This window comes from Juglans microcarpa x Juglans regia, chromosome 6D (genome assembly GCF_004785595.1).
Source record: "Juglans microcarpa x Juglans regia isolate MS1-56 chromosome 6D, Jm3101_v1.0, whole genome shotgun sequence".
Classification (NCBI taxonomy): Eukaryota; Viridiplantae; Streptophyta; class Magnoliopsida; order Fagales; family Juglandaceae; genus Juglans; species Juglans microcarpa x Juglans regia.
In genome coordinates, this window is record NC_054604.1 from 34,549,620 (window position 1) to 34,577,163 (window position 27,544).

The 27,544-nt window shown below is 37.2% G+C and overlaps 5 protein-coding genes and 1 long non-coding RNA gene across 9 annotated transcripts in view; 2 read left to right on the forward strand and 4 right to left on the reverse strand.

The window, feature by feature from the left end:
* The first annotated feature begins 4,920 nt into the window (after positions 1–4,920).
* Positions 4,921–26,485, forward strand: LOC121234664. Its single transcript, XR_005934434.1, has 3 exons — positions 4,921–4,931; positions 18,901–18,907; positions 26,426–26,485. It is a non-coding gene; the product is annotated as an uncharacterized LOC121234664 (long non-coding RNA).
* On the reverse strand, positions 4,999–5,951 carry LOC121234659 (homeobox-leucine zipper protein ATHB-52). Its single transcript, XM_041130696.1, has one exon. It carries the CDS (start codon positions 5,921–5,923, stop codon positions 5,387–5,389), a length of 537 nt encoding a protein of 178 aa, XP_040986630.1. The 5' UTR covers positions 5,924–5,951; the 3' UTR covers positions 4,999–5,386.
* Positions 9,090–9,614, reverse strand: LOC121234662 (signaling peptide TAXIMIN 2-like). The gene is made up of 2 exons (XM_041130700.1): positions 9,509–9,614; positions 9,090–9,213 (listed from the first exon to the last, which is right to left on the reverse strand). The coding sequence occupies exons 1-2, from the start codon at positions 9,604–9,606 to the stop codon at positions 9,090–9,092; spliced, it is 222 nt and encodes a 73-aa protein (XP_040986634.1). The 5' UTR covers positions 9,607–9,614.
* LOC121234660 (uncharacterized protein At4g28440-like) lies at positions 13,340–17,055 on the reverse strand. 2 transcript variants are annotated; one of them, XM_041130697.1, is made up of 3 exons: positions 15,720–16,928; positions 15,438–15,503; positions 13,340–13,811 (listed from the first exon to the last, which is right to left on the reverse strand). In XM_041130697.1, the coding sequence occupies exons 1-3, from the start codon at positions 15,985–15,987 to the stop codon at positions 13,621–13,623; spliced, it is 525 nt and encodes a 174-aa protein (XP_040986631.1). In that variant the 5' UTR covers positions 15,988–16,928; the 3' UTR covers positions 13,340–13,620. The 2 variants fall into 2 exon arrangements, with proteins under 2 accessions (XP_040986631.1, XP_040986632.1); XM_041130698.1 differs by lacking the exon at positions 15,438–15,503 and having other exon boundaries at positions 15,720–17,055.
* On the forward strand, positions 23,614–26,442 carry LOC121234661. Its single transcript, XM_041130699.1, has 2 exons — positions 23,614–24,393; positions 25,508–26,442. The coding sequence occupies exons 1-2, from the start codon at positions 24,217–24,219 to the stop codon at positions 25,715–25,717; spliced, it is 387 nt and encodes a 128-aa protein (XP_040986633.1). The 5' UTR covers positions 23,614–24,216; the 3' UTR covers positions 25,718–26,442.
* Positions 25,584–27,544, reverse strand: part of LOC121234658 (D-amino-acid transaminase, chloroplastic-like) — a 31,430-nt gene continuing 29,469 nt past the window's right edge. For all 3 annotated transcript variants that reach the window (XM_041130695.1, XM_041130694.1, XM_041130693.1), the window contains one exon: positions 25,584–27,411. In XM_041130695.1, coding sequence (XP_040986629.1) covers positions 27,314–27,411 — 98 coding nt within the window. In that variant the 3' untranslated portion in view covers positions 25,584–27,313. The remainder of the gene's footprint in view (positions 27,412–27,544) is intronic.

Genomic DNA, 27,544 nt, shown 5'->3' on the forward strand with positions numbered 1-27,544 from the left:
ATTCTTGGAGATCATCTAGAAAGGTGTCCTTGCCATCGAGTTGACAAATATCCCAGTGGTGCACCAAGGAAAGGCTTATGACAATGCAGATGGTAGCAGGCTTGATAACTGGAGAGAATGTTTTGGTGTAATTGACTCCATCAACTTAATGAAAGCCTTTATCGACTAGGCAAACTTTGAGGAGATCAAGGAAGCCATTGGCAGTTTAGTTTTAAAAACTCATTTGCATCTAATAACATGTATGTGAGGCTCTCAAGGAACATGAATCAAAGTGTGATTATGGAATAAGGCTTGGAGTTCATCATGCATGGCTTGGGTCTAACCAAGATGGTTAAGAGCATAGTGAACACTACGAGGTTATGTGAGAATATCTAAAATGGTATGGAGATGAGCATATTTGGGATTAGATTTGTGAATGGCAACTCTGGATCGGATGACCATTTAGTGGTGGGTGGAAGGGGAATATGATGTAGGAGAGGGAGGATCAGTGATAGGGTCCAATATAGGTAAGGGTTGGTGAGGTGAAGAGGCGGTAGTGAGAGTAGAGGTAAAAGGGAGGATGTTGTTGGGAAGAGACGCGATGCGGGGTGAGGGAAATAGTGCCAATTTTAATGGAGAGAGGTTTTGTAGTGGAAGGAGCATCTTGCATAATAAAATCATTAGTATTGTTTGAAATAGTGTTATGAGAGGTATAGGAGCACCATTATGTGAAAACCGACAAAACATATGAAGTTGGTGGGGGTAGATGGAGGTTGCCAGGTTGTTTAAAATGAAGAGTTTACTCATCAAATACGACATGGTAAGAGATGAAATTACGGTGAGTCAGGGGATGGTAGCATTTGTATCCTTGATGGCGAGTGAAGTAACCCATAAATATGCAAGGTAACATTTGTGATCAAACTTATTATGTTTAAAATCCTAAATGTACAGGTAACATTTGGAGCCAAAGACACGAAGAGAGGTATAGTCAGGAAGATAGCCATAAAGCAAAGAAAACGGTTACTGATGAGCAAGGGACGACGGAGGAAATCTCTTGATAAGAAAAACGGCAATAGCGAAAGCTTCAACTCATAAACATTTAGAGACATCACTATGAAAAAATATGGTCATCCCAAGCTCACAAATGGTACGGTGGCGATGCTCAACAATACCGTTTTGTTTCAGTGTGTAAGGACAGAGAAAATTGATGGACCGTGCGTTTGATTTGCAAGAAGAAAGTAAGTTGATGGTTGATGAACTCACTACCACCATCCGTTCAAAAAATTTTAATTTTCTTATTAAACTCTTTGTCAATATAAGTAGTAAATGAGACAAAAGCATCAACAAAATCTAATTTTTTAGGAATAAATCAAATATAATGATAATATGCATAAACTAAGCAAGCATAATGTTGAAATTTAACAATTGAGATAACAGGAGTTGGGCTCCACAAATCACAACAAATCTTTCTAGTAAAGTAAAAGAATCATTATAGGACAAGCGAAAGGGTAATTTACTAAGTTTGCGTAATTGGCAACTCTCACGTATGATTGGTTACAGACAATGTGAATGAGGCTTTGAGAACTAAAAAAAAGAAACAACAGATGTTTGAGGATGCTCCAATTGTTGATACCACACTTATTCAGGGACCGACCTAAATCAGATTGAGAAGTGAGCTTCATAGGGTGGGGACAACACGTATAGATTACCCTTATGTCGACTAATTAACAGGACGCGGTCGGTCGGCCATTCCTTAACAGTAAAACTATCACTAGAAAAATCAAAATTAACAGGATAATTAAGGGTTAGTTACCCATTATTATATACACACAAATCATTCAAACATGCACTGGCCTGTCTAATACAGCTAGATGGGTATTTCCAAAATAGACCATACAGCTCTGTTCGTTCCTTCTTTCCACCCCCCCTGAACTGATGGAATGTTCGTACCGGACAAGTAATCGCGTTGAGCGGTATTCTCTGAGTTGTACTTTCTCTTGCTTCAGTTTGAATCACGCCTCGAGCAAGCGAACCAGCAATCACAGACGCAGGTTCATTCCACTGCCTTCCTTGCTCAAAACAATTCAAGGAGTCTCTGAAGCAGAATAACATCTTCGTACCAGAATAGACAGCAAACTCGTATAGCCTATTGTTCCTCATCAGTGGTTTTAGCTTGTAGCTCTTGTGATGACATGCTAGGTGCTTAAGCAGATGAGGAACCGAGTTCTTCTTCCTATAGTTGGCACGAGAATCCCTCTCAAAGGGGAAGATTCGGAGTAGGAGCTGAAGCCAAAGAAGCAGCCGAAGAAGCAGATGCAGAGCTGGACGAATATCTCTTATAGGGCCAGTTTCGTTTATCCAAATCTCGAGGTTCTCGTAAGAGGTCAGTATTCCCGAGATCCTTTCTTCCCAAATCATGTAACTCCTTGCAAATAAAATGCCCTCAGAGCGAAGGCAGGCCAGCCTGCAACAAAAAGTACTTCAGAGTATAATTAAGATTCTAATCATTTATTGAATTTTTCATTTTTTGTTTTATTATTTCTTACTCAATAATTAAGGAAATATTTTTAATAAATTTGAGCTTCTAATTTTGTGATCTCGTCTCTTTCTTTCTTAATTATGATTTGTAGTTTTTATTGACGCAATATTATTAAGAGAAATGCTAAATTCACACATGAGAGCTCGCGATGGGGCTTCCGATAGTTTTTTTTTTGACTTAATGATTAAGTAAGTATTTTTTAATAATGTTGTGAATTTTTTTAAAATAAATTATTTAAAAGTGTTAAAAAATAATAAAAGAGCAAAATAATAATAATAATAATGTACAGTCGGAGCCCCCACGTGTGCCATAGAGCCACTCTATTATTAATGCTGGAACAAAGTAACAAATCTCATCTAATATAATATAATAATGATAGAGTTACTACTCTACTACTACCCATTTATTACTTTTTTGTAGTTGATTTTTTTTTTAATTTTTAATTTTACTTAATGATTAAGGAATTGAGTATTAATAAAGTTATATTTTTTTTTAATTTTTTCTTAGTGATTAAGGATGTTAAAAAATACTTAAAAGAAAATGATAAAAAAAAAAAATTTGAAATGCTCTTGAGTAGTAGATGGGTAGTAATAGGGTAGTAAACCTATCACTACCCAAAATAATATAATACTGTCCTGTCAGATAGTTTAACATAATATTATAAGGATGTAACTGCGATATATTTCAACAGTGAAAATTGTTCACAAACGAGAAGATGAAAACTAAATAAAATATTATTTTTATTTTAAAATTTGAAAATTTTGAATTTTTATTTTTATTTTATTTAAAAATCTGAAAAAATTATAATGATCAGATGAAATGAGATGTTTTGTAAAAACAAACCAGTTCGTACCCTAAATCAGAATTAACATCCATCACATTTAGTACTGGTGCCAAAAACAGCTGATGAATATCGATGATTGAGATTCCATGGTTACATGAGCTAGCCAAGTACGGTTGAGCTAGAGTTACCAACAAGAGAGAGATCGATCACATGCATGCGCGCAGTTGATCATGAAACCATGCATATATGACAGTGACAGTACCATTTTGCATTGCATTCATTTCTGTCTATGATCTGCAGGTTCATTCTGTCCAAATTGGCACATTCATGATGTCTAAAGTTTTTGAAACTTTAAATATTTGGTACCCATGCATTAATTTATCCGAGGTCTTCGTAATATATTGACTTTCAAGTTTTGCTTGCTAAACAGCATGCAACTTGTCAATGGCGTCTTTACCACCAAAAAAAAAAAAAAATCTGCAGAAATAATATCGCAGATGGCCAAAGAATTGTAGATGATAAATTCAGCCTCCATTAATGCACACATGAATTATATATATATATATATATATATATTTTTTTTTTTAAATAAATGATGTGACTTATAGCCAAATTATAAATTGCATCATGTCGAGGATCATCACCTGGTCGATCGATCCTTCCAGATAGAATAATTATTTGTCTCGAGGATTAATGACAGAGTAGATGCGACTGATCATCACCTCAATATCCTAAATTTGCATGCATGTGTCACGTACATTATATTATTTGTTAACAAAATCAATCCCCACCTGTTTCCCCTCCGAGAAATAAAGAAATACCTACAGATCACGATGATCATCACTATATATAATTAATAATATGATCGATCGATCATATATATATAAACCAAAAAAAAAAAATATATATATATATATATATATATATATATATATATATATATATATTCACTGGCCTTACTGATCAAGTCATGCATTCATAGTCGACATCGTAGATCACCGTGACGTTCTATATATAACCTTCATCAATATTGATAAGTTCAGAGACAGCAAGTCGATCGTCCATATATATATATATATATATATATATATATATATATATATATATATTGGTATATTACAATAAAATTAAATAAGTACCTCTGTACGTTATATAATTAATTACTTGTGTAATAAAATTAACATGATCATGATGGCCAAAACTCTTGTTTAATTCAAAATTAAGGAAAAAAAATGAGAATTTGTGTTTTATTAATCAAAATCATGTACTAAAGCACAAGGAGTACTATTACATACCCTAACTATATATATAGCAACTCTTTAATTAGCCTTCAAAACGCAGATCATATATATATATATATATATATATATATATATGTATATGTATATGTGAATAAGATACATGCATGCGGTTCCCCACACCCCCCCCCCCCCCTCTCTCTGTATATAATAGCAAGCAAAAAAAATATATTCAAATAATTTATTTTCTTATCATTTTCTTATCATTATATAATTATGTGATATTAAATGATAAATTCATAAGTGAAAAATATAATAAATAATTATAAATTATTTAATGACACATCATGAAATAATAAAATGATTATAAAAATTAGTAGGCTAGCGAGAAGTTCTTGGAGCAAAAGTACTGAAAAGGAGTAGTCAAAGAGCGGAAACGATCAGAACATCCTGAGAGAAAATTCAAGATATATATATATATATATATATATATATATACACATACATATTGATGGATCAAGATCGATCACATTATAATTAAGTAGATAGTTAATAATAATTAATACACTATATATGCGCACATCAGATCGTTTATGATCAGTACGCCTGAATAGATCAGTTTTGATGATCACTTGGAAGTCATGATCATTCTCACTCAAACATGCAATATTATTCCTAGCTAGTCTACTTTTGGATCTTACCGCCCACGCGAGGACGCGCGGAGATCTGTTATCTTGGGGTTCAAACAGTACGCCCAAAATTAAGGGACGTCGACGCTTGCTTTTCTAACCAAAATATCCAAAAACATTTCTTGCTCATGCGTACACCCGCCCGGCCACTTAATTATTAATCCCAGCTTGTGCCATCTACACCAATCAAACATGCATAGAGGTCCTCGAGTACTGGGAAAACCTCCTCCTCGCCTTTCGAATTCTCTGCCGAACAATTCATACCCTCCTTCAAACTTGAGCTTCTTGCAGCCTCTTCAAACGAAACAGAATTACGACAAACCTGATCAGTGCCTCCTGTTTGCTTCAGAGCAATAACCATTTCTTGTGCTTTCTCCAACTCTCCTTTAAGCCGCTCCACGTCTTTCTCGAGCAGCCTTTTTTCAAATATTGCGTTTTCTAGCTTTTGTTGAAGCACGTTGTAGTCAAGCTCAAGGCTTTGGGTCTTCCACCTGGCTCGCTTGTTCTGGTACCAGATAGCAACCTGTCTCGGGGGGACACCGAGTTGGTTTGCAAGCTGAAGCTTGCGCTCCGGCTCCAGCTTGTTACTGGAGGTGAAGCTTCTCTCTAGGAGCTTCACTTGGTCGGGGTTTAGCCTCTTTTTTATGTTGTGTTTGGGTGGGTGTTTCTGGTTTTGGCTGCGAAAGAAATCCATCACTTGTTGGGATTCTATGGCGAGTACTTGTGGGAGATTTTGCAGAGGATTATGATTGTGAATTTGGTGGCGCTTTTCGGTTAGGAAATTAGTGGGGTTTCATCCTTTTCAAGGCTATATGTGTATATATATATCGATTGGTGTAAAGGCTCGATCGGAGACCCTACCAAGAAAATGAGGCCAAAAAATACTGCAGATTATGAGAGAGAGAGAGAGAGAGAGAGAGAGAGAGAGTCTCTATCGGGTCTAATTGATAGCAAAGTGGTTTTTTTCTTATGCATGCATGCACGTGGGATTCATGTGGGGCGGCCCTACTCATCAAAGTATAAAACATTATCTGAGTTTGAGATCATGAGCTATTTTCTTTTATAAGTATTTTTAATTTATTTTATAATATATATTTGTGATCATCGTCATGATTTATGTCAAAAATATTTTAAAAGTAATTGTTCATAATTGTAAGCGGGAATTACGTATACCAATGCTAGCTTAATGTCAATGCTGATCAACGTGTGTCAACTCGCGAATCGTTTATGAAGAAAATAGGAGGAGATCAAGAAGTGCATGGTGTCGTGCATGGACTCTTTCCATATATAGAAAGGAGATCAATAGGATGGATGAATTTAATTATAAATACGTACACGAGATCAATAGTAGTGGCGTCTCAGCAGGCAACTTTAGAATTTGACCTAGCTAGCTAGCTAGCTTGCTTATAATATATATATATATATATAGAGAGAGAGAGAGAGAGAGAGAGAGAGAGAGAGAGAGTTGTATATGCGATCATGAGTGACGCAATTTAACCTGTGACCATTGACAAGTGTCTAAGAGTACGTTGAAGATCATCATCACACGGGAATGAAATATTGTTTGAATTCAGTGTCAAATTAAGATGCACATGAATTCGAAGCTGGCAACTAATTATTAAATAATACAACTTTCAACATGATCGTTATTTCTTGTTTTGCTTTTACTAATTTTGAGAGCCATGATCAGATCCCAAGACGTACAAGGCCGGGAAATATATATATATAGTACCGGCTGATCCACTTGCATTAATAATGGAAATTAATAAGCGCATGCAGTAGTACTAGTCTGAAAGTCTTTCAAGTTGAAACATTTGCATTGGCTTTAGAAGCACCCAAAACCCATATTGCATACGTTACATCGATGATATTGTGTCGTTTGGAGGGGCACACTCTTCCCCACGCTGACGTTATAATTTTGGTGGTTGGAACCTCTCTGTTCATGCACCGTACCCCTTTAATTTGGATTGTGATATATTGTTGGCCCCAGTCCTTCTGGAGATGATCAAACACACAAGCTAGGGCCAGGATGTATCGTTGGATTTGTATCATGAAGATTTCATTAATGCCTTCACAGTGATAGCTCTTTCAAAGTTTTAGATCGTGACTAGCTCCCGCTCATCCCTGTCTAAATACATGATGATGACCGACCTTATAAATTAAGCCAGTCAATGTGCTGCCCGGCCTGCCGGCCCTCGCAACTTGGCAATATATTGACAAGAAAGGTACGTATATGATGTGGACTTTCCCAATACAGGTGCAATGAGCTGTACTCAGTATTTGGTGATCTGCAGTTAATTAATCATTATCGAGGTCATTAAAATGTAATGCATGAGTTGCAATAATTTTAATATTTGAAAATCTTTATACTACATATTATTCAGGTGACATTTATATCAAATCATGTCACACGATACGTCATTAAATTAAAGAAAATACTCTAGCCACAAAATGATTACATAAAAGTAAACTACAAATTGATGTGTCTTGATGTGATACGTCAGATTGTAAAACTACTTTTATTGTAAACTAAATCTAATGGATTCTATGATATACATATAGTAATAGTATATGTATAGTAATACAGTATTAATACCAAATTATTAGTAAGATAATCATCAGATCAGTACGATATACAGATATAGTAATAGTATGCATGATCTTTTACTTCTTTGTTTAGGTAAAATATTGGTGTTATTGGTTATCAATTCTCAATAAATTATCTGCATTCGCTTGCCATGCACTATGTCATGCGCGCACTTGAGTTATTCTGATCAAGCAATATAAAGATGGATTCATGAGTTCATGATCATGAAAAAAAGGTTTGGATTTCTGATCTATACAAGGTACGTTCCCCCTTTTGATGGGATCAACACAAATCCTTGACACAGCCTAAAGACGGCCGGCCGGATGGATCGAACAGCCGTTTCGTGGCTTATATCATGATATATGCATGCACATTGCCCAGTGATTGGCGCGCCCGTCTAAATCCAGTAGGACCTGAGCACAGTCGGAGCCGGAACATATTGTCCCCAGTACTTTATTTTTTTTAATCTTTTTTTGAAGTTTAGGATTAGTTCGAAATGATAAAGAATTAATTGATATTAATTTTCTGGTTGCACCCACCGAAATAAACATTAAGTTATTTAATTAATGAAGGAACTACAACACGAGTACTGCATGCATGCGATGGTATAGTACTCGATCGATCTGATGATCGCATGCAATTCGATCCATCAGATCAGAGTTACAAAAACATGAACGATTGAGATCAAGTACTACTCAATGTCCAAAACTCCGATCGAATGGCTAATTCCATTTCATATTTCAGCCAAGAATTTATTTTATAATATTTGCGGTTCCTTTCCCTTCATCTAATTACATGCATGTAAGTGAGATTAATTCAATCTAGCTTGATCATTTAATGCGGGCCTGATCAGCTGATGATCTGCTAATGAAGAAACTCACCTAATAAATTAAGTACTCTAATTAATGAGGTTTTGCATGCACTTATTTTTTAAATCCTTTTGCATGCATGCGCATCCACGACATGCAACAACTGAAAACGAGATCAGACGGAATATGGTTCATGATCATTAACCATCCATCCACAACAAAAGATAAAAACAAAAAAAGGGGAAACAACTCAACAAGATGGCTATAGCTATATATATATATATATATATATATATATATATATATATATATATGATAAACTATATGATCATCAACAACCTCTAATTAATTGATTGCTAATTCAGAGTTCATGACAACATTCAGTTCTTGATGAATGTGAAAATGCATGATCGATCACGTACGCGTAAAAAATCATTCATTATATATACAAATAATTATCATCATCAGCAAGGAATCAAATCAATAAACCACTTAATTATTTTAATTGGGAGCTTCACGAGGCTCACCGCTAAATTTGCGAGTCCGGCACAACATATGCAACAGGGACACAAACAAGTCAACACCGACCTGCACGTACGCCGGGATTATTAATTGCAGAAGTTGTGATGATCAGCATGCAGCATGCATATATGCATGCATTTTACAATGTCATTAATTTGTTAAGACTTGCACGAAAGTAAAACGTAGTACGTGATGGACACAAAAACATCAAACAAATTTAAAACGATTCTCCAAAATTACGAAAATGAAGAAGATAATTTATATCGTAATGACAGATTAATATTAATTTTTCTCCATGTGTTATACGTACGTAGAGAGGAAAGATCAGAGGGAAAATGCAATTAAAAGAAAAAAAACTCACCCAATTGTCCAAACAACAGCTCCGACAAGAGATAAGATCAAAGAAACAAAAGCAAAGGGTAACCCTATCAAAAAACCCAAGGGCCTGCAATCTCCCATAATATATTCTTGGCTTCTGATGATCTTTTTCTAATTTTCTGCAACTTCTTAATATATATTTATATATGAAACCCAGATCAGCCGGGCCTTTCAGGAACGAAAAGAAAAATATTTGAATATATTTTGCATGCCATTAATGTAATATATGACAGAAGCCACTTTTTTAGGGTAAGAAAGAGCTAAATAGAGGTTATAATCGTTCACTACTTTTGCGGTAAGTTTATACAGTCTGCATGTATGTAAAGTACTACAATTAATTAATTTACGCAGAATAGCGTTTTTGGTCTTACATGAGTTTTTTGCCGAATCCTTGACTAGCTATCGACAACAATCATCATGAGTACTCATGTCATGAATCAGATCGATGCACATAAGTATATATGTAGGGTAAATATTAAACTGTGAATTCCAAAAATGAAAAATTCTATCGATCTGTTATCAATTTCACATCATATAACGTATGACTTTTTTTTTTCTTCTTAATAAGGGTATTATAGGAATGATGAATAGAAAAATCCTTTAACAATATACATAGAACTTTAAACTATTAAGAAATAGATATCATGTAATTCCTAGTAACAAAATTTGTGAAGCAGTACCAATTTAAAGGGTCCAACGTACGTACGCAGTTTATTTTTTATTCTGTATTAAAAAAAAAAAAAAACCGACGTAGTAGATTTAAGTTAGTGAATCCTGTTTTTTAAAGCAAGACTTTTTTTTAATCGAGAATGGCTGATTTTATAAAAGTAAATTAATAAATTGACGTGACTCTATATAATATGTTATTAGATCTACTTTATAATAAAAATAATTTTATAATTTAATTTACCACATCAAATCATATCAATTTTTCATTACCATATTATCACAAACTGATTGCTAGTGGGCTGGCTTTGAAATGACAAGAGAAAATTAGCTTATTATATATATTAGAGTAATGATAATATAATTATACGACACTTCTATTTTCATTTTCATTCTACTATATAAAATATGGCGTATTTATTATCGTTGTATAATAAAAAATGACTAATAAAAAATTATCTAAGAGTAATAAATATTGACAGAATAATCACCAAAGCAGCACCAAATGATCTGCACCAACATGATTTTAGGAATTAGGAATATACATATATAGTTACCATATATAATTGTTACCATATATGGCATAGTCATTGTTTCTATTTATATGTACGTTCTTAATTCTCTGTAAAAATCAATTGCAGTAAAAATAAAAGTTTGATAAAATAATTTCAGATAAGATATTGTTTCCTGAAAAAGCAAATTTTCTTCAAAATGCTGTGGCGTGCAATAGCCCCGGCCGGACAAGCAGGCCATGTGCAAAATTATAATTCCAGTGAAAGCAAGATATTACTCATGATTTATAAACTATTAAAGCAGTTACGTTATAGTACATAATCAAATCTATTCGAAAATAAAAGAAGAAATAATTAAATATAAAAAAAAAAATTTCAAGGCCGACCGGTGGCTGACGGCCAGTACCCCAACTGCGGGGTGGCAAAAACCACCCATGCAGCCCGGAGTCCGGCCAACCCCCAAATGGTGTACAAGCAAAGGAATTAGATGCAGTGCATGAAGGCTAGCTTCTCTCCCTTATAAGTCCTAGCATTCCCCCCCCCCCCCCCCCCCCCCCCCCCCCCCCCCCCCCCCCCAACAAAAAAAAAATAAAAAATTAAATCAAAACAATTAGTAGCTAATTGAAAAGAAACGATAAAATAGATGTGAAAGAGATTTGATCTAAAAAATGCCGACTACATTTTAATGAAATATTTATTTGAAATAATTAAATGTACCTTGACCAACCAATATATAGCTTAAAGGAAGATTTTAAAAAAAATAAATTTTCAAATTAAACAATAATTCCAAAACAGCTAGCTGGACTAATGTCAGTGCAGCCAGATTGATTAGGATTAGGAAACTGCATCGATCTGCGAGCATGTGCATGCATGTATAAAAGTAGTAAACAAGTACTATACGTCAGTCGTCAAGTGTAAGATAAGACCTAGAAATAAATATTAATGGCAATATTTAAGACTAGCTAGATTAACATGGTAAGTTGGTAACGAAGAAGCCAGACAACCTTGTACGCAATTCCTTTTTTGTGGATATTTATAACCTTTTTATGAAATGGTTTTCTTCTGTGAAGTACAGCAAAATCTAGACTGCATGGTGCATACCACAAACACACGCAATCATGTCAAGATTTAAGACTTTGGATATGTAGACGTTATTAATTATGCACTACAGCCTGGCCTACGTACACATAAATTAAAATGACCTGTACATTTCATTTCACGAATCAATATCTGTTGCAACGTATGGCAGCTTCCCGGCCTAGTACTACTGTTTTTCTTAGGGTTCTTTACATCTTCATGATCATCATGTTAATTGCCCTTTCCTCTCGCAAAAGCCGACGGAAATTTGATCAGAAGCTTATGCAGAAAAACAGAAGAACCAGCCATTTGCTCAGACTGCGCGCCCCGAATCTAGCCTTAATAGTAAGGCTGCCATGACTGCCCATGCACTAGCACTCATAACTATATAACGCAACTGCATGAAGGGGTGTTCGATCAATCTGTACGAGAACGCTTCCGACGTTGGGACTCCATTATTGAAGAAGCTGGTCCTTGACGGTTGTTCGGTGCGAACCCTGGTGGCCGGGCGCAAGGGACCATTTTACTGGGGTGCTTCGTAGCGCCGAAGCAATGGCCGGATTATACTACTGCTAATGCTATTGTTAGTGACCAAATCCAGCCAGCGTCGGTGAATTGGTGCTTAGAACAGTTTGAGAAACATCCTGAGCTTCCGGTGCCGTCCGTCGTCTTGGCTGGGACGGAAGCTGTGAATCAGGACTGCAAGATTGTTAGTGGAATTTTGAGCAACATGCTTTGAGGGACGTTAGAGGAAGGACGGCGCGCCAAGTGATCACGAACGTAAGGTAGGGTTATATATATATATATATATATATATATATATATATATATATATATATATATATGCACTGAATTAGTTACTTAATTATCACTATGAAGTTTTTCTATCTCTTAATTTCTATTTTTATGAATACGTGGTACGTAGTTGATTCTCCAGCCTCTTAATTTCTCATATTGCCATGTTAACGCATTATATGCGAGTTGTTACTGAAAATAATTGCAAGGTATAATAAAACTTTAGTGCCTAAGCTTGGCCCTGGGTAGGTGTAACGCCAATGGGGGAGGGAAGGACTATTCACTTTCACACTTCATACCTATAACTTTAAATTAAGAGTGTAGAGATATTTTTTATAAGATGGGATATTTTTCATAGGGCGTAAAATGATGAATAGTAGCTGATGAGAAAATTCTTCATTTTTTTTACCTTCGGTCCAAATCAAACAAACATTCACCTCCGACTTCCCAACACTCTCCGTTTAGTCATTTGTTTTGCTCAATGGCATTGAACCTCCGTACGATTTCTTGTTCTAGATATAACAGCATCTAGTTTATGCTTCCCAATCAGGTCCAGTAGTCTCCAACACTAAGAAAAAACAAAGTTAACTAAATTCCCCAATAGGATTAATTCAGAAGATGAAGAGCACAGTTTGGATTTTACCATCCATGGTCACGTTGATTGTATAATAATGCTCCACAAAAAGGATCCTCAGAAATGTATGGATTGTCGACACATACGCATGCAAAATGATTGAGAAGCCTAAACAAAAGAGCTAAAAGTCTGACCAAAAGAAGATAATTAATCATTGAAGTTGTTCATATTTCTAGCTTAGGCAAGGCCTGAGCTGTCCCTGCCAGTACCTAACAAAGCCCTACTTGTCATGGTAGTCATATTAGAAGAAAAGAACACCAGTTCAGGAAGACATCTGTAAACCAACACCAAGCTACATATTCCAATTGATAAGATAGAACCACATTTACCAGAAATTAGAACAGATAATCACAACCTTGAAAACTCTGCCCCTACTCTTATCTCAATATATTATCTGCCAAATGATCCCAGTCATTCCTCCACAACATTCACCAGCTCATATTCAATTAGAGATAGATTGTTATCCTCCTTGACTGTGAAATTTGCAGGCTCGGTGATCTCGACACGACCCCATTTGTCTACTGCTAGCCTCATTGATCCCTTAAACATGTCAATCTTTGCATTACGGATAATAACTGTTGCACCAGGCTGCATCAGATCCACTGGGGAAACAACACAGCCACCAAAAAATAAGCCTCGTAGAGTGTGCTAAAAATAAAAAACTAATGATTTTAATAATAATAATAATAATAATAATAATAATAATAGTAATAATAATGACAAGAATAATAAGAAGAAGTCATTTTATGTCACTTCCACCCGGTGCTTGCAAGGAAAGAGATTTCATTGACCTAGACCTCACTGACCATCACATCTGATTCCCCAAAGTAGTTCATAATTTAATATGAGGAAATTCCCGAGTGACGACTGAAAAAACACTGCAATAATATGAAGTTTTAATAATCAGGAAGATTTTTTTTTATAAGAATCATCAGGTCGATTTAATAGGTTTGCAGAAACACCAACGGTAGTTGGGATTAGCTTTCTTTGTGATACATGGCCCAAGTAAATTAATGCAGTGACTGTAAAGGTTGTTATGTCATAGTAATAAAATATTGGAGATACATTGTGTAGGTTTGGGGGATGGAGGATTAACGAATAAAGAAGGGATACCCATATTTTGTAGCTCACATTATATCACCATTGGGGGGAAACTAGAAATCCTTACAGAAATCTTGAAAACCAAAAAGGAAAAGCAGTGAAATTTAGACCGCAACTTGAGAGTGTGAAACCATTCAACCAAAAAGTAATATAATTTGACCGGACAGCAAAAGATCCCACTGCAGAACAACCCATCCTCACTCTGCCAATTGATTTTCCCATATATGTCCAGCTAGAATGCTTTAGTACTATTTTACAAATATATGGAGTATCTTGTACATGGACTAATTATAGTCATAGGTGTTTTTAAGACAACTTTGAGTTACATGGTCCCTTCACATCTATTGATTGAGATCTAGGGCAAGCAATCATGTTAAACTGTGGAAGTGACAAAGCTAATTGATAGCATTGTTGCACCCCTTATCATGCTTGCTAGAAGCTGATACCCTGTTAATTGCGGATGTAAACTTATCTTTTGTCTAACAAATGAGTTTAATGATGAATTAATTCGATTAATTACAGATAGGTTTGGGGAAAAAACAAAATACTTGTTAGGATTGAATCTATGCAATTGGGCCTCCAAAGATCAATCAAAAGATATAATTGCCGTTGTACCACTATAAAAGTTTAGGGTATGGAAAGTTTTTTTCCACCATTACAGGTGGTGAAAACCAAAGTATAAGATGAATTTCAAATAAATCAGATGCATTGCAAACAATCAATTACAGACATTGTTATACCTCCATCATTACATTCATTGAGGGCAGAGTTTCATAAGAAGTTTCATCTCAATTCGCTGACAACCCAAGAAGTGAAAAACATAAGCCAAGTACTCCCTTTTTATATCTCAATGATCCACATAATCGATCATAAATCCTATAAATCCTATAATACCTTCATCAATGCACAACTAAAACTCTTTACCCCATTACTTTTGTCATAGCAAAAACCGAAAAAATAAATGCACTTCTAAAAGAAAGCATATAAGACAAAAAACAAAAGACAAAACCATTTTCCTCCCTCTTCCACAATTTTCTTGCAAGCAAAAAGACGCAAAAGAAAAAAAACAAACGCATAGCACAACAATGCAAAAACTAAAATAGACAACTAGTGAGGTCCAAACTTACCCAAAATGACGTAAATAATAGGTAGCAATACATTCATCAATGCCCACTTAGAACTCTTTCGGGTTTCTGCCCATAATAATTCCATTTTCGCAAAAACCAAACAACAGAAGTAAACACTCGATACACACACGCATGCGTGTGTAAATCTCAAATCCAAAGAAGAAAACACATAATGCACAATACCTTCCTCTGTGTACCCTCACATTTCTTGTCAACCAAACAGAAACTTGAAAAAAAAAAAAAAGAACGAAAAATCAAACACAGAGACTAAAAATGAGATACCTTGCTCGTTGCGGGCGGTGAAGACGATCGCGCCCGTCTCGTCTCCAACGAGGCACTCGGCGATACGGGTCTGGCGAAGATGCTGAGAGACGGACCGGCCCTTCGCCAAGACAGTGTTGGAGGTGAGGACCTTGACGGTGAGAGTGTGTCCGCCAGTACCGGGCTTCAACTGATCGACCTTCTTGAATTCGGGCTTCCTCAACGCTGGCTTGGGATCGCTTTGCTCCGATAGCGTCTCTGACGGTGGATTTGGTGTCGGTGTAGCCATGGGTCCGAATTCGTAAAAGCTAACCCTAATTCAGAAAAAGGAACAAATTGAGAAAGGAAGCTGTGCTGTGTTTGCGTGGCTGTCCCGCTGCCCTCTTGCGTTTGGGCCTCTTTAAAACGTTGTTGTGAGACGCTTCGTGTGCTAATCGTACGTAATATATGGGGAATGTCCCCCGGCTTGAGCCTTCTGCTCTCTCTCTCTCTCTCTCTATATATCGAATTTCCTTCTTTCTTTTGGTGGGGGTGAGTTCCTTTTGTATGCTTTCTTGAGGTACGTGACTAGTGGAGAAATTTGTATGTACTAATTTGTAGCGGGAATAATAAAGCTCTCTTATTTTTTTGTGGATCCTACATATTCAACGCATTGCCTCTTAAAACGAGATTTGGGGGAATCCCAAACAACAAGGTACAACAATCAAACTAGCATTATTAAAATTGGGACATTCACACTAGTCTGAACAATAACCATGCAGCCTAAAACCATCACATAGGTAAGAGTGTGGATACCAGTGGGTATGGCAAATTGGGCAATGGGTATATGGTATGTGCAATGACTATTGAGAATGAAAGGTTGGCATGTGTACAATTGAGAAGAACCAAAACATGTAGAGATGTGCTCCCAAAATCCAAAAAGAAAGAGAGGAAAGGGAAAACGTGAGGAAGCTACTGCTAGTCACAAAAAGCAATAGCAAGGCAAGAGAACCAATTAGCCACCGATTAACAAGGAAATGGTTGTAAGATCATGTGGCGCATGAGGCGAGGCACTACAATCACGTAATGTGATGATTCATATAGCTCCTCTCCTCTCTCCTCTGGTAGCCCCTCACCTTAGGCGGATGTATGTGATAGCCAGGCATAGGGTGACTCAAATAGCGATGGAAGATTAAAAGGATGTTATAGCATAGATTGGCGTGGTGGGCAGAGTATGGCCAAAGTTGCTGATCAAGGAAATAAAACCATAAGAGAAAAAAAATAATTAAAGAGAAAAGCATAGATGAGAAAGGAGGTGAGAACAAGGGGAATAATAGGAAATAGACACCTGAAGCACTTTACTTTCACAGGAATTAGCTTTGTAATATTTGCAGTTTGTTCCTTTGTGCATACTATCTTACTTGGTATCGCTGGAAAGTCTTAACGGAACCTTTTACCTTAATGGAACGGTAAATAAGGAGTTAGAATTGGATTTATCTTTACAACCCAAGTAACCGACACAGCTGTAAGGAAACGTCATAGGAGTGGTTAGGGAGCCAAGAAGGCTCGGAAGAGAACCCATGTCCTGTTTGTGATTCATTCCATTGAAGCATTAGCAGCCCAAGGCATTGTCCCGTAATCTACAGAGAATGATGAGGCCTTGGGGATGAATGAGATCACGGGAGTAGCTTCCCCTATCCAAACTGTTTCTTGTACTATTGATTTGTGGGCGTATCTATCCCTTTGACTTGGTATGGGCTCATGTTTGGGCTTGATCCATTAGCCCATATAATGGGGCTGTTCAATTTGAGCCAACTGGGTAGACATATGATATATTAGTTAGAAAAAAAAAGTAGGAAAATGATACAATTACAGTTCTTTTTTTACAATTTTTATACAGCCATGTGTTAAATAAGATATATTTTGTAAAATAACTTACAAAAATAATATTACTTTAGATAAATACCTTCAATTTAACACATAGTTGTATAAAAGTTGTAAAAAAGAGTTGTAAGCTTATCATTACTCTTAAAAGTAACAATTTTGTGGATGAGTTATTTCAATTGTAATCGTGGACTTAAAATTTCAATTGTTAAATTGCTTGTGACTTGTGAGGAGTAAAATACAACAGGCCCAAAATGGTTTTCAAGGCCTAGTCCATCAAGAGGCCATCACTAGAAGATAAAGGAAGAAAAATGGAAATGGGTTAGAGAAAGGATAAGGGGTGAGGGTGTCAGAAGGCAGAGAGGTGTCAGGAGAAAGTAGGAAAGGAAGAGACGGTCATACACGCAAAGCAGACATCCCTTACTACTATCAAAGTGCACGCATGAAAAAGGTCAGATAAAAGGGACATGATGTCTACGACTGCGGGGACTTCTTTCTTTTGAACGCTTCAAGGGACTTTTTTTGCCGGGCTTCTTATTCGACTTCTTCTTCAACCTTTGGACAGAGAGCTCTAGGTAGAACATCATCTCCAGCAAGTAGATCTCCATCTCCTATTGTACACTGAGAAATGAGGTTATGAGAGACTATAAACAAGCACATTATAGTGGAATATCTCCTCCCCAAAACCCTATGGACGTAGGCCTAATGTTAAAACTACGTAAATCTATGTGTCCATCTCTCATTAATTTCTCTGCATTTAAATACTGTTCACCGCCATAAGCGTACGCACGAACACCATACAACCGCACCGAATCACCGTGGGGGCCTCCGTACCTCACCAATCGAGGCCCAACCCACCTCAGCGCATCCCAAGAATGGATTTTTCTCTCCTTTCAAGCTGCACTGTTTGTGGGTGATAACACTGCTGAACACATGTCATTTTTTGGTTGGAATTTCAAGCAGGACCAGTGCAAGAAACAAATTAGAAGGAGCAGCAGTAAAAGGCTAAAAGTTATAGATCGAACGGGAAGAGAGAGTGTTTGTTTTAACATGTCTTGTATGTTAGACCAATCACTTCTGGACATTCCACACCTGTAGCCGGCACTCTTGGACTTTCCAAACTTGTAGCTGCAGATTGATCTCCTCCAGAATCAGAGTGATCAACGTGATCAATATTTTCCTATTTTCCTATTTCCCTTGTATCATGCTAAAAGTCTCATTTCCATCCTGTATATTTCTATATTTATCCTTGCAAAGATGTAATCTCTTCTTTCTATATTTTATCTGTGTAAAACTCAACATACACTGTACTATTTAAATGAGAATGAAGTCGTAGCAGAGGCTAAGTTGGTATCTCTGTTTTTCACCATTTTCTATTAAGTTTATAAGTTCTTACATGGTATCAACTAGCTAAGGCTCATGCCCAACAATAATGTTCCTATAACCCAGCTTCCGCACAAAAAAAATAACCAAACCTCATGGCTTCTTCCCTTCAAACTTCACCTCGGTTTTCGAAATTGGATGGCCCCAATTATCTTACCTGGCGGATCCAGTTTCTTGTTTTCCTAAAGAGTCACGACATGGTTGGACTCGTTGATGGTACTAGCCTTGCTCCAGCCAAAACTCTGCCTGACGGACCTCCAAATCTGGACTATACTCGATGGTCTAAACAGGATAACTGTGTTCTCAGTTGGCTTTATGCCTCTATCACTGAAAAACTTGTCTCTACCATCCTTAATTTGGAGACTTCCAAACAAGTTTGGGATGCTCTTCAAACCCGTTTCTCTTCGGCCTCGCATTCTCGTGTTGCTTTTCTCAAAAGACAACTTCAAACCATTTCCCAGGGTAATCGTTCCTACCTCTCTTATATTGAAGAGGCCAAGCTCTTCTCAGATCAACTGTCCGCTGCTGGCAAACCCGTGGAAGAGCAAGACCTCATCACTTACCTCTTGAGTGGCCTCAAGCTGCAATTCATGCCCTTTGTCACTGCCTTTACCTTTGCAACTAGGGACAAGGACTTCTCTCTGGATGATTTTCAGACCGAGCTCTTAAACTTTGAAACGTTGATGGAGGTCTCTAGCCCCTCTGTTCCCGCTGAAAATAACTTTGCCTTTGCAGCTAATTATTCCAAGTCCACGGCGCAGAAGAAGAATAATAAGGGCCCAGCTTTTTCATCCCAAACCCGTTCGCCTATACCAACTACATGTCCCCTATCTCATGTAGGGCCCTCTAGCACCAGGCTCGATGCACCTCACTCTAGGGACAACATACCCATTTGTCAGATCTACAGTAAGAAGGGTCACATGGCCCTCCATTGCTACAATCGGTTTAATTTCTCCTATCAAGACCGCTTACCACCATCAAATCTTGCTGCTATGGCTACTGAAGGTAATACTTCCTATGTTCAACAGGTGTGGTATGCAGACAGTGGGGCCAATGCCCACATCACCAATAATACGGCAAACCTCACTACCGCACAGCCCTATGAAGGAGAAGAGACTATCACAGTTGGAAATGACTTAGGTTTGGTGATTCAAAATATGGGTACCGCATCTCTTACCTCAAATCATTCCAATTTTACTCTGTCCAATGTTCTTCATTGTCCAGATGCTTCCTCAAATTTAATCTCTATCAACCGTTTTTGTTTGGATAATTATTGCTATTTTGTACTGACTGGAAATGATTTTTCTGTGAAGAAGAACAACACGGGGCGACTATTACTCCAATGGCAAGTTAAGAACGGACTCTATCCAATTGCAGACAATAAATCTTGTTCAAATAAAATTTCTTGTTTTGCGGCTAAACTTGGTGTGTCCCCCACTCTCGACACATGGCATGATCGTCTTGGCCACCCGTCTCAAGTTGTTTTAAATAAATTGGTCACTTCCAAATATTTAGATGTTTCCACATCAAATAAAATAGGATTTTGTTCGTCGTGTCCTTTGGAAAAATCCAAGCAATTACTTTTTAGTGACTCAACTCGTTCTTTAGCACTTATTCATTCCGATGTATGGACATCTCCAGTGTATTCAATTGGTGGATCGAAATATTATGTTATTTTTGTTTACGACTTTTCTCGTTTTACTTGGCTATATCCCATTAAATTTAAAAATGAGGTTTTGACAATTTTTAAACAATTCAAAACTCTGGTAGAAAATGTATTTTCTTGTAAAATTCAACAATTACAAACTGATAACGGTGGTGAATTTACCTCTACCATTTTTAAATCCTTTTTACAAGAAAATGGCATATTCCATCGATTAACATGCCCTCATACCTCCCTACAAAACGGGATTGCCGAACGAAAACATCGTCACATAGTTGAAACCGGCTTAATTCTTCTCGCTCGGTCCCACCTACCAAATACATATTGGCCAGATGCCTTCTTCACGTCTGTTTATCTTATAAATCGCCTTCCCACCAAAGTCATACATCATTTGACGCCTTTCTACATGCTCCATAAAAAAGGTTCCAAAATACTCACATCTTAAAATCTTTGGCTCGGCATGTTTCCATTTACTCAGACCCTATGACACTCACAAACTCTCTTTCCGCAGTAAAGAATGCATTTTCCTAGGCTATGCGAGTCAACAACGTGGGTATCGGTGCCTTGACTACACCACTGGCCGTGTCTCTGTGTCTCGAAATGTCATTTTCAATGAATAAGAATTTCCTACAACACGTGATAGAGTCTTATCTTCTCCTGCCTCAACGAGTACGGTCTCTCCAGGTATGTCTTCTTCTATGTTCTCATTTCCACCTTTGCCAACCCAAATCTCTCCCACTACTGAAACTAATTTCACTGTTCCCTACCCCAAACACCCAGATCCTCCTCCTAGCTTTTCATTTTCGGACCCTCCACTAGAAAATCCCGTGATTCCCATAATCAATTCCTCCATCACGGCTTCATCACCCTCCCCCCCCATCCTATCAGCCTCTACCCTGTCCAATAGCCAAAATGTTAACCCCAATCGTGTCACAACCCACTCCATGACCGGTTACTCAAAACCCAAACTTTTCCCAGATTTCATCTCTCAATACTCGACTCGGCATCCCCTGCTGGTACTCTCCACGGTAGTAACCGACGCTGAGCCCTCCACTTACACACAAGCTGCCTCTTCTCCTCAATGGCGTGCTGCGATGGGTTCTGAGTTTGACGCATTAATAGTGAATGGAACTTGGTCACTCTGCCCTCGTCCACATGGTAAGCATGTTGTTAGAAATAAATGGGTCTTTAAAATCAAAAGGCTCTCTAATGGTCAGATTGAGCGCTATAAAGCGCGTCTAGTTGCCAAGGGGTTTGATCAACAATATGGCATTGACTATGCTGAAACTTTTCACCCGTAGTAAAACACACTACCGTCTGAATGGTTCTTGCTTTAGCAGTCTCTTTTAACTGGAATATACGTCAGTTAGATATTTCAAATGCATTTTTGCATGGGTTTTTAGATGAAGAGGTATTTATGGAGCAACCTCAAGGGTTTGTTGATGAGAATTTCCCAGATTATGTGTGCCGTTTGCACAAGTCTCTGTACGGCCTCAAACAAGCACCACGTGCTTGGTTTCGTCGTCTATCCCAATCTCTGTTGGAATATGGTTTTACTGAGTCCACTTCTGATTACTCACTTTTTATCTATGCTACTGATTCAATAAAATTATATGTGTTGGTTTATGTTGATGACATCCTCGTCACTAGTTCTAGCAAAGATGCTATTGATTCATTTGTTTTATCTCTCAATGATTCATTTTTTGTTAAAGATCTGGGTGAGCTGAGTTTTTTTCTAGGTGTCTAGGCTAGTTGTGATCAACATGGGCTACACCTACGTCAAACCCGTTATATTATTGATCTGCTTAAAAGCACCAAGATGGTGTGTGCTAAACCTCTCATTTGTCCATCCACATATGGACCGAAACTCTCTTCCACCGACGGTGAGCTCTTATCTAATCCTACTGAATATCGCCGTGTAGTTGGGGCTCTTCAATATTGTACAATTTCGCGCCCTGACATTGCGTATGCTGTCAATCAATTGTGCCAATTTATGCATCATCCCCATGAACCCCATTGGATTGCTGTCAAAAAAGTGCTTCACTACCTTAAGGGTAGTATTGATTGGCCTCTATTTTTCTCCCGATGCTATAAACTTACAAGCTTACTGTGACTCCGATTGGGCTGAAAATCCGGATGATCGTCGTAGCACAACCTGGTATAGCATATTTCTTGGCCCAAATCTCATCACCTGGACAACCAAGAAACAACCCATCGTCTCCAAAAGTAGCACCGAAGCGGAATATCGCAGTTTGGCCATTACAACTGCGGAACTGTACTAGATGCGTATGCTTCTGAAGGAGCTTGGTGTACTCCTCCCCTCCACTCCAACTATTTGTTGTGACAATATTGGAGCAATTGCTTTAGCCTCCAATCTGGTGTTTCATGCTCACACAAAACATGTCAAAGTCGACTATCACTTCATCCGGAAAAAAGTCCTCAACAAAGACATTCAAGTGAAGCATATTTCTACCCAGGATCAAATTGGCGATATTTTCACCAAGGGCCACACTGCCTCTTGGTTTGCTTTCCTACTGTCAAAACTAATGGTGATTTTAATCCCCATCACTTTGAAGGGGAGGGGGGTGTTAGACCAATCACTTCTGGACATTCCACACCTATAGCCGACACTCTTGGACTTTCCAAACTTGTAGCTGCAGATCAATCTCCTCCAAAATCAAAGTGATCAACGTGATCAATATTTTCCTGATTTTCCTCTTTCCCTTGTATCATGCTAAAAGTCTCATTTTCATCCTGTATATTTCTATATTTATCCTTGTAAAGCTGTAATCTCTTCTTTCCATATTTTATCTGTGTAAAACTCAATGTACACTGTACTATTTAAATGAGAATGAAGTCGTAGAAGAGGCTAAGCTGGTCTCTGTTTTTCACCATTTTCTAAGAAGTTTATAAGTTCTTACGTTGTCTTTTAACAAGATGATATTCATGAAAGAGTGTGATGGGCTTCCTAGGTCGAAGAGGTTCGGACTGTAGGTAACCTATTTTTTCAGTTCTTTGTTCTTTCCTCTCGAGAGAACATGGACTGGTGCATACTAATTGAGAATGGTTGTTCAGAAACTCGTAGTTGGAAATGGGCTTTTGGATCATCTGTGAGTCGAAAGTAGTAAAATATGGTTGTTAGCCATAGATTCTATGGCCAAATGCTTCCTGCTACAGTATATGTTCCACAAAAATAAACGAGAAAAATGAAGGCTGCACATTCTTTATTCACGTTTTGCACAAAAGTCGCACAAGTTGGCCACAGATGTCATTACTCTCGTGTACTCCACACAGAAAAAGACACCATGATGCCGACCAAACACGTTCTAAGTGGTCACAACGAGGAGATGAAAACTGCTGACAGATTCTTTTTGAACGGTCTGAAACAAAGTGCATTTATTTAAATAAATTCAGTCTCTCTCCAATCTCTAGAAACTCCTCCCACCTCCTGCAGGATTCCCATCCCATGATATATCAATTCCTCATTTGAGAACTTTTTCAACTCTTGAAGATATTCTATCTCTTCCTCTCTATGTGAGTTTGTGTTCAGGTGCGTGCTTGGCCGGATCCGTTGAATGGCAGTATCGCTAGCGCCAGTTTGGTGGAGAAATGGAAGTGATGGATGCTGGAAAATCACTGAAAGTAAGGCGTATAACATCGGCAACTCAATCCCAATCTTTTGGAATTGATGGTCTTTGGAATGGATGGTTTTGGGAAATGTTTTTCTTATTTAGTTGGATGCAGAACAGAGCTGGGAGTCGTTCTGCAACGACAAAATCCCTGAAGGTCACTATTAATTCTTCTATTCTCATCCATCTTTCTCCACTTTTTTGCTGAGTGACACATTAAATCTAATACTTCTTACACTCGTCACAAACTAATTATAAGTTTTCCTGCTCACCAAGTTTGTTACAAAATTCACTCCCTCACTTTCCCCTAATATATGATTGTTTGAGCACACCGCCAATTTGATGAATTGCTAGTCCATGCGGTTCACTGCGTCTTTCCTCGGCCAGATATCCTATCAGATCTTGTGGTGGTGCCACTAGTAGAAACCAGATTCGAAAACCTGTCGAGGTGCCGGAGGGAATGGAGATTTAATAAATTCCTGAATCCATTTGGATACAGTCATACAGACCTTTATTTTGTAGATATTTGTGTGTTTATAACACCTGAATCTCTGATATGGATACACTGTTCATCTGCTGGTTAACAATAGGATGCATATGTAAATATTAATATATCCAGTTTTCATTCATTTCAAAGTACTTCTTGGTAAGAATTTTTTAAATACGTATCATATGCTAATTTTGCAATTTTGAATCTCTCGAACTTTTAGAACTGAGTAGTTATCCGCATGTTGAGACCCTTGCCATCTCAGTGACTGACATTCATGGAAAAGTCGGCTACCCGCTGATTCTTTGATGTTATTGATGTAATGAGAAATAGTTGAAGGTGTGTGCAGTTTTGTTTTAAGTGAGTAAGGTGTTCAAGTCAGATTATTTTGAATGTTTGTATTATGTATCTCAACCGATATACAATTCGTTTACCACTTAACTGATATATAATAATAAAAAAATAAAAAGAATGACAAAACAGTACTATAAAAATTATTTTATAATTTTAAAATGTATTTTTTATTTGCAAGTAGTAAACTGATGGTAAACCAGATGTACTGCTATCATTATCCACGTATCATATCCTATTATCGGTCATGATTTATCAATGTCTGTGGCGGTCATGTCAGGGTTTTTCTTTCTTTAATTGTTGGCTCCTCAGATTGGTTGTAGATCGATCAATGAAAACAAGAGAACTTGGTCTTGGAAAATTATTCAGCTACGACAAAGAATCAAGTTTAATTCCTCCCCCAATAACATCATCGCATTATTGTGGTTCACAGGTTGATGACCATGAGGACATGACAACAGAGGAATCCTACTCCTACAGGGAACAAGTTTTGAAGAGTGAAGGTTTTGACGTTGATGTACTCGCAGCTTGCAATCGACGAATACAACCATCGCTTCAAGGATGCAAATGTAGAGTTGGAGTTTGTGAAGACTGTAATAACAATGTCTCAACTTGTCGACATACTCGGGTTTTATACCCTTGAGGCCAGAGATCTTGTTGATGGTGGCAAGACTAAGACCTACCAAGCTGTGGTATTATTGGAAGTGCACTATAAGATTACATTGTCATCCTTTAAGATAAAACCTACCGAAGATGAAAAATGTTACAGTCATGGAAAATAATGGTTTTGAGAAGATACTTGGAAATGTCATATACTTAGAGTTTGAGATTTTCCAGAGGTTCAAGCTTATGGAGTTTAAGAAGTTGTTTGAAATATGAATTACACAAGCTAAATGAAATGGAAAGTATTACCTTAAGTGTTTATTTAGTCTTAGAATCCTAACATACTATTGCAATCATGGGAAAGAATCGTTTTGGGAAGATTATCTTTGCAATGGTCATATACTTGGAGTTTGATCTGAAGATTTGGTGTCAAGCTTATGGAGTTTAAGAAGGTTGTTTGAAATATGACTTGTACAAGTTAAATGGAAAGTATTACCTTTAGTGGTTATTTAGTCTTGGAATGTTGGTATACAATTGCTTGCTTAATTTTGTTTGCAAAACTGCTTTAATCTATGTAGGCAGCTGCAATGTATGGTAACTCTCTTCCAAGAGATTATGCAACGCGCTTTTGTAAAAAAAAAAAAAAAAAAAAAACGACATATCAATGTTTGAATGCTTCTTCTTAATTAGATCTGAGGTGCCAGTTTGTAATGTTAGTTAAGTTTTATTATTTTATAAGTAATATCAGATACAGTCATGGGTTGTGTAAGTGTTGCACACTCTTTTTAAAAAAAGTGAGGTCCACCATTAAAAAATTAATTTTGTTCATGTAGATCTCATATTTACTCAATTTTTTTAAAAGGAGCGCGCGTCGCTTGCGCACTCTATGATTGCAAATATCATTTCTCTTATTTTATTGTATCCAAGTGCTTGTTATACAAAGTATAACTCCTTGTCTGTAATTTTTAAGGCTGTTTTGATCCAAGCAGGGAACAGAAATTCTTCTAGTTACCCTTCATGATTTCGGTACAAAAAAGGGTTGAAGTGAGAATAAATCCCTAGAGTTGAGAAAATTCATGTCTCTGTTTATTGAAAATTTCAAACTGTGGTCTTTAGTAGTCTCTCTTTTATTGAACAATCTATCCTCTGTATCTTGTATTCTATTCATCCGCAAAATAAGCTCATTGCTATACATCTTTCTTTGTGTTGTCTTTTCTTCCCCTCATTTAAGTGCCTAGACTGACTAAATTTATAAGAAGAGAAAAGATGCATGAACATAATTCAGTAAACATAAGCTGTTTTCATCAATTGCTTTTCACATATACGAATAAAGGGTCTGCCAGGAACGTAGAGTTTCAAATACAGCAAAGCAAGCAGTTCAGTTTCTCCTTCTTCTGGCTACCAGGATATACCCTTTTTTCTTTTTTTTTACAAGTGGCTACCAGGATGTTTTAAATAAATTCCATGTGTCCAAACCGTGGATGTTTTATTAAAAACTTTTTCACCTACTCATCAAGGAAAAAAAGAAGGCAATGACAGAGAAGGCCTTTGCTTAAACAAGCAACAAGAAGAATAACAAGAATGAGGCACCTAAAAGCAAGATGAAACCACTCTGTCAACTTTATACTCGGTTTGACTACACATAGGGAACAGGTAACCTCTGCGTCTCAGGGCCTGCTACCATATCGTCCCAAAGCAGATCTGAGAGAGCCATTGTCAATTCTCCTACCTTCCCTGTTAGGAAAAATCAAATATATAAAAGTATTTAGACAAAATGACATTCAATAGTTACAGTGTTGAATATTAAATTTAAAGGGAAGAGGGATGGGGATGTATTCCTTTAGTCACTGATAGCCAGCATCTGAAT

Coding starts and splice junctions, on each gene's coding strand:
- LOC121234659 (XM_041130696.1), bottom strand. CDS start 5,923: ATGGATTTCTTTCGCAGCCAAAACCAGAAACACCCACCCAAACACAAC.
- LOC121234662 (XM_041130700.1), bottom strand. CDS start 9,606: ATGGGAGATTGCAGGCCCTTGGGTTTTTTGATAGGGTTACCCTTTGCT. Junction 9,214..9,508: donor GCTGTTGTTTGGACAATTGG/GTGAGTTTTTTT, acceptor GCGTACGTGCAG/GTCGGTGTTGACTTGTTTGT.
- LOC121234660 (XM_041130697.1), bottom strand. CDS start 15,987: ATGGCTACACCGACACCAAATCCACCGTCAGAGACGCTATCGGAGCAA. Junction 15,504..15,719: donor CACCGCCCGCAACGAGCAAG/GTATCTCATTTT, acceptor TATTATGGGCAG/AAACCCGAAAGAGTTCTAAG. Junction 13,812..15,437: donor TATTATTTACGTCATTTTGG/GTAAGTTTGGAC, acceptor TTGTTTCCCCAG/TGGATCTGATGCAGCCTGGT.
- LOC121234661 (XM_041130699.1), top strand. CDS start 24,217: ATGGAAGTGATGGATGCTGGAAAATCACTGAAAGTAAGGCGTATAACA. Junction 24,394..25,507: donor CAACGACAAAATCCCTGAAG/GTCACTATTAAT, acceptor TGTGGTTCACAG/GTTGATGACCATGAGGACAT.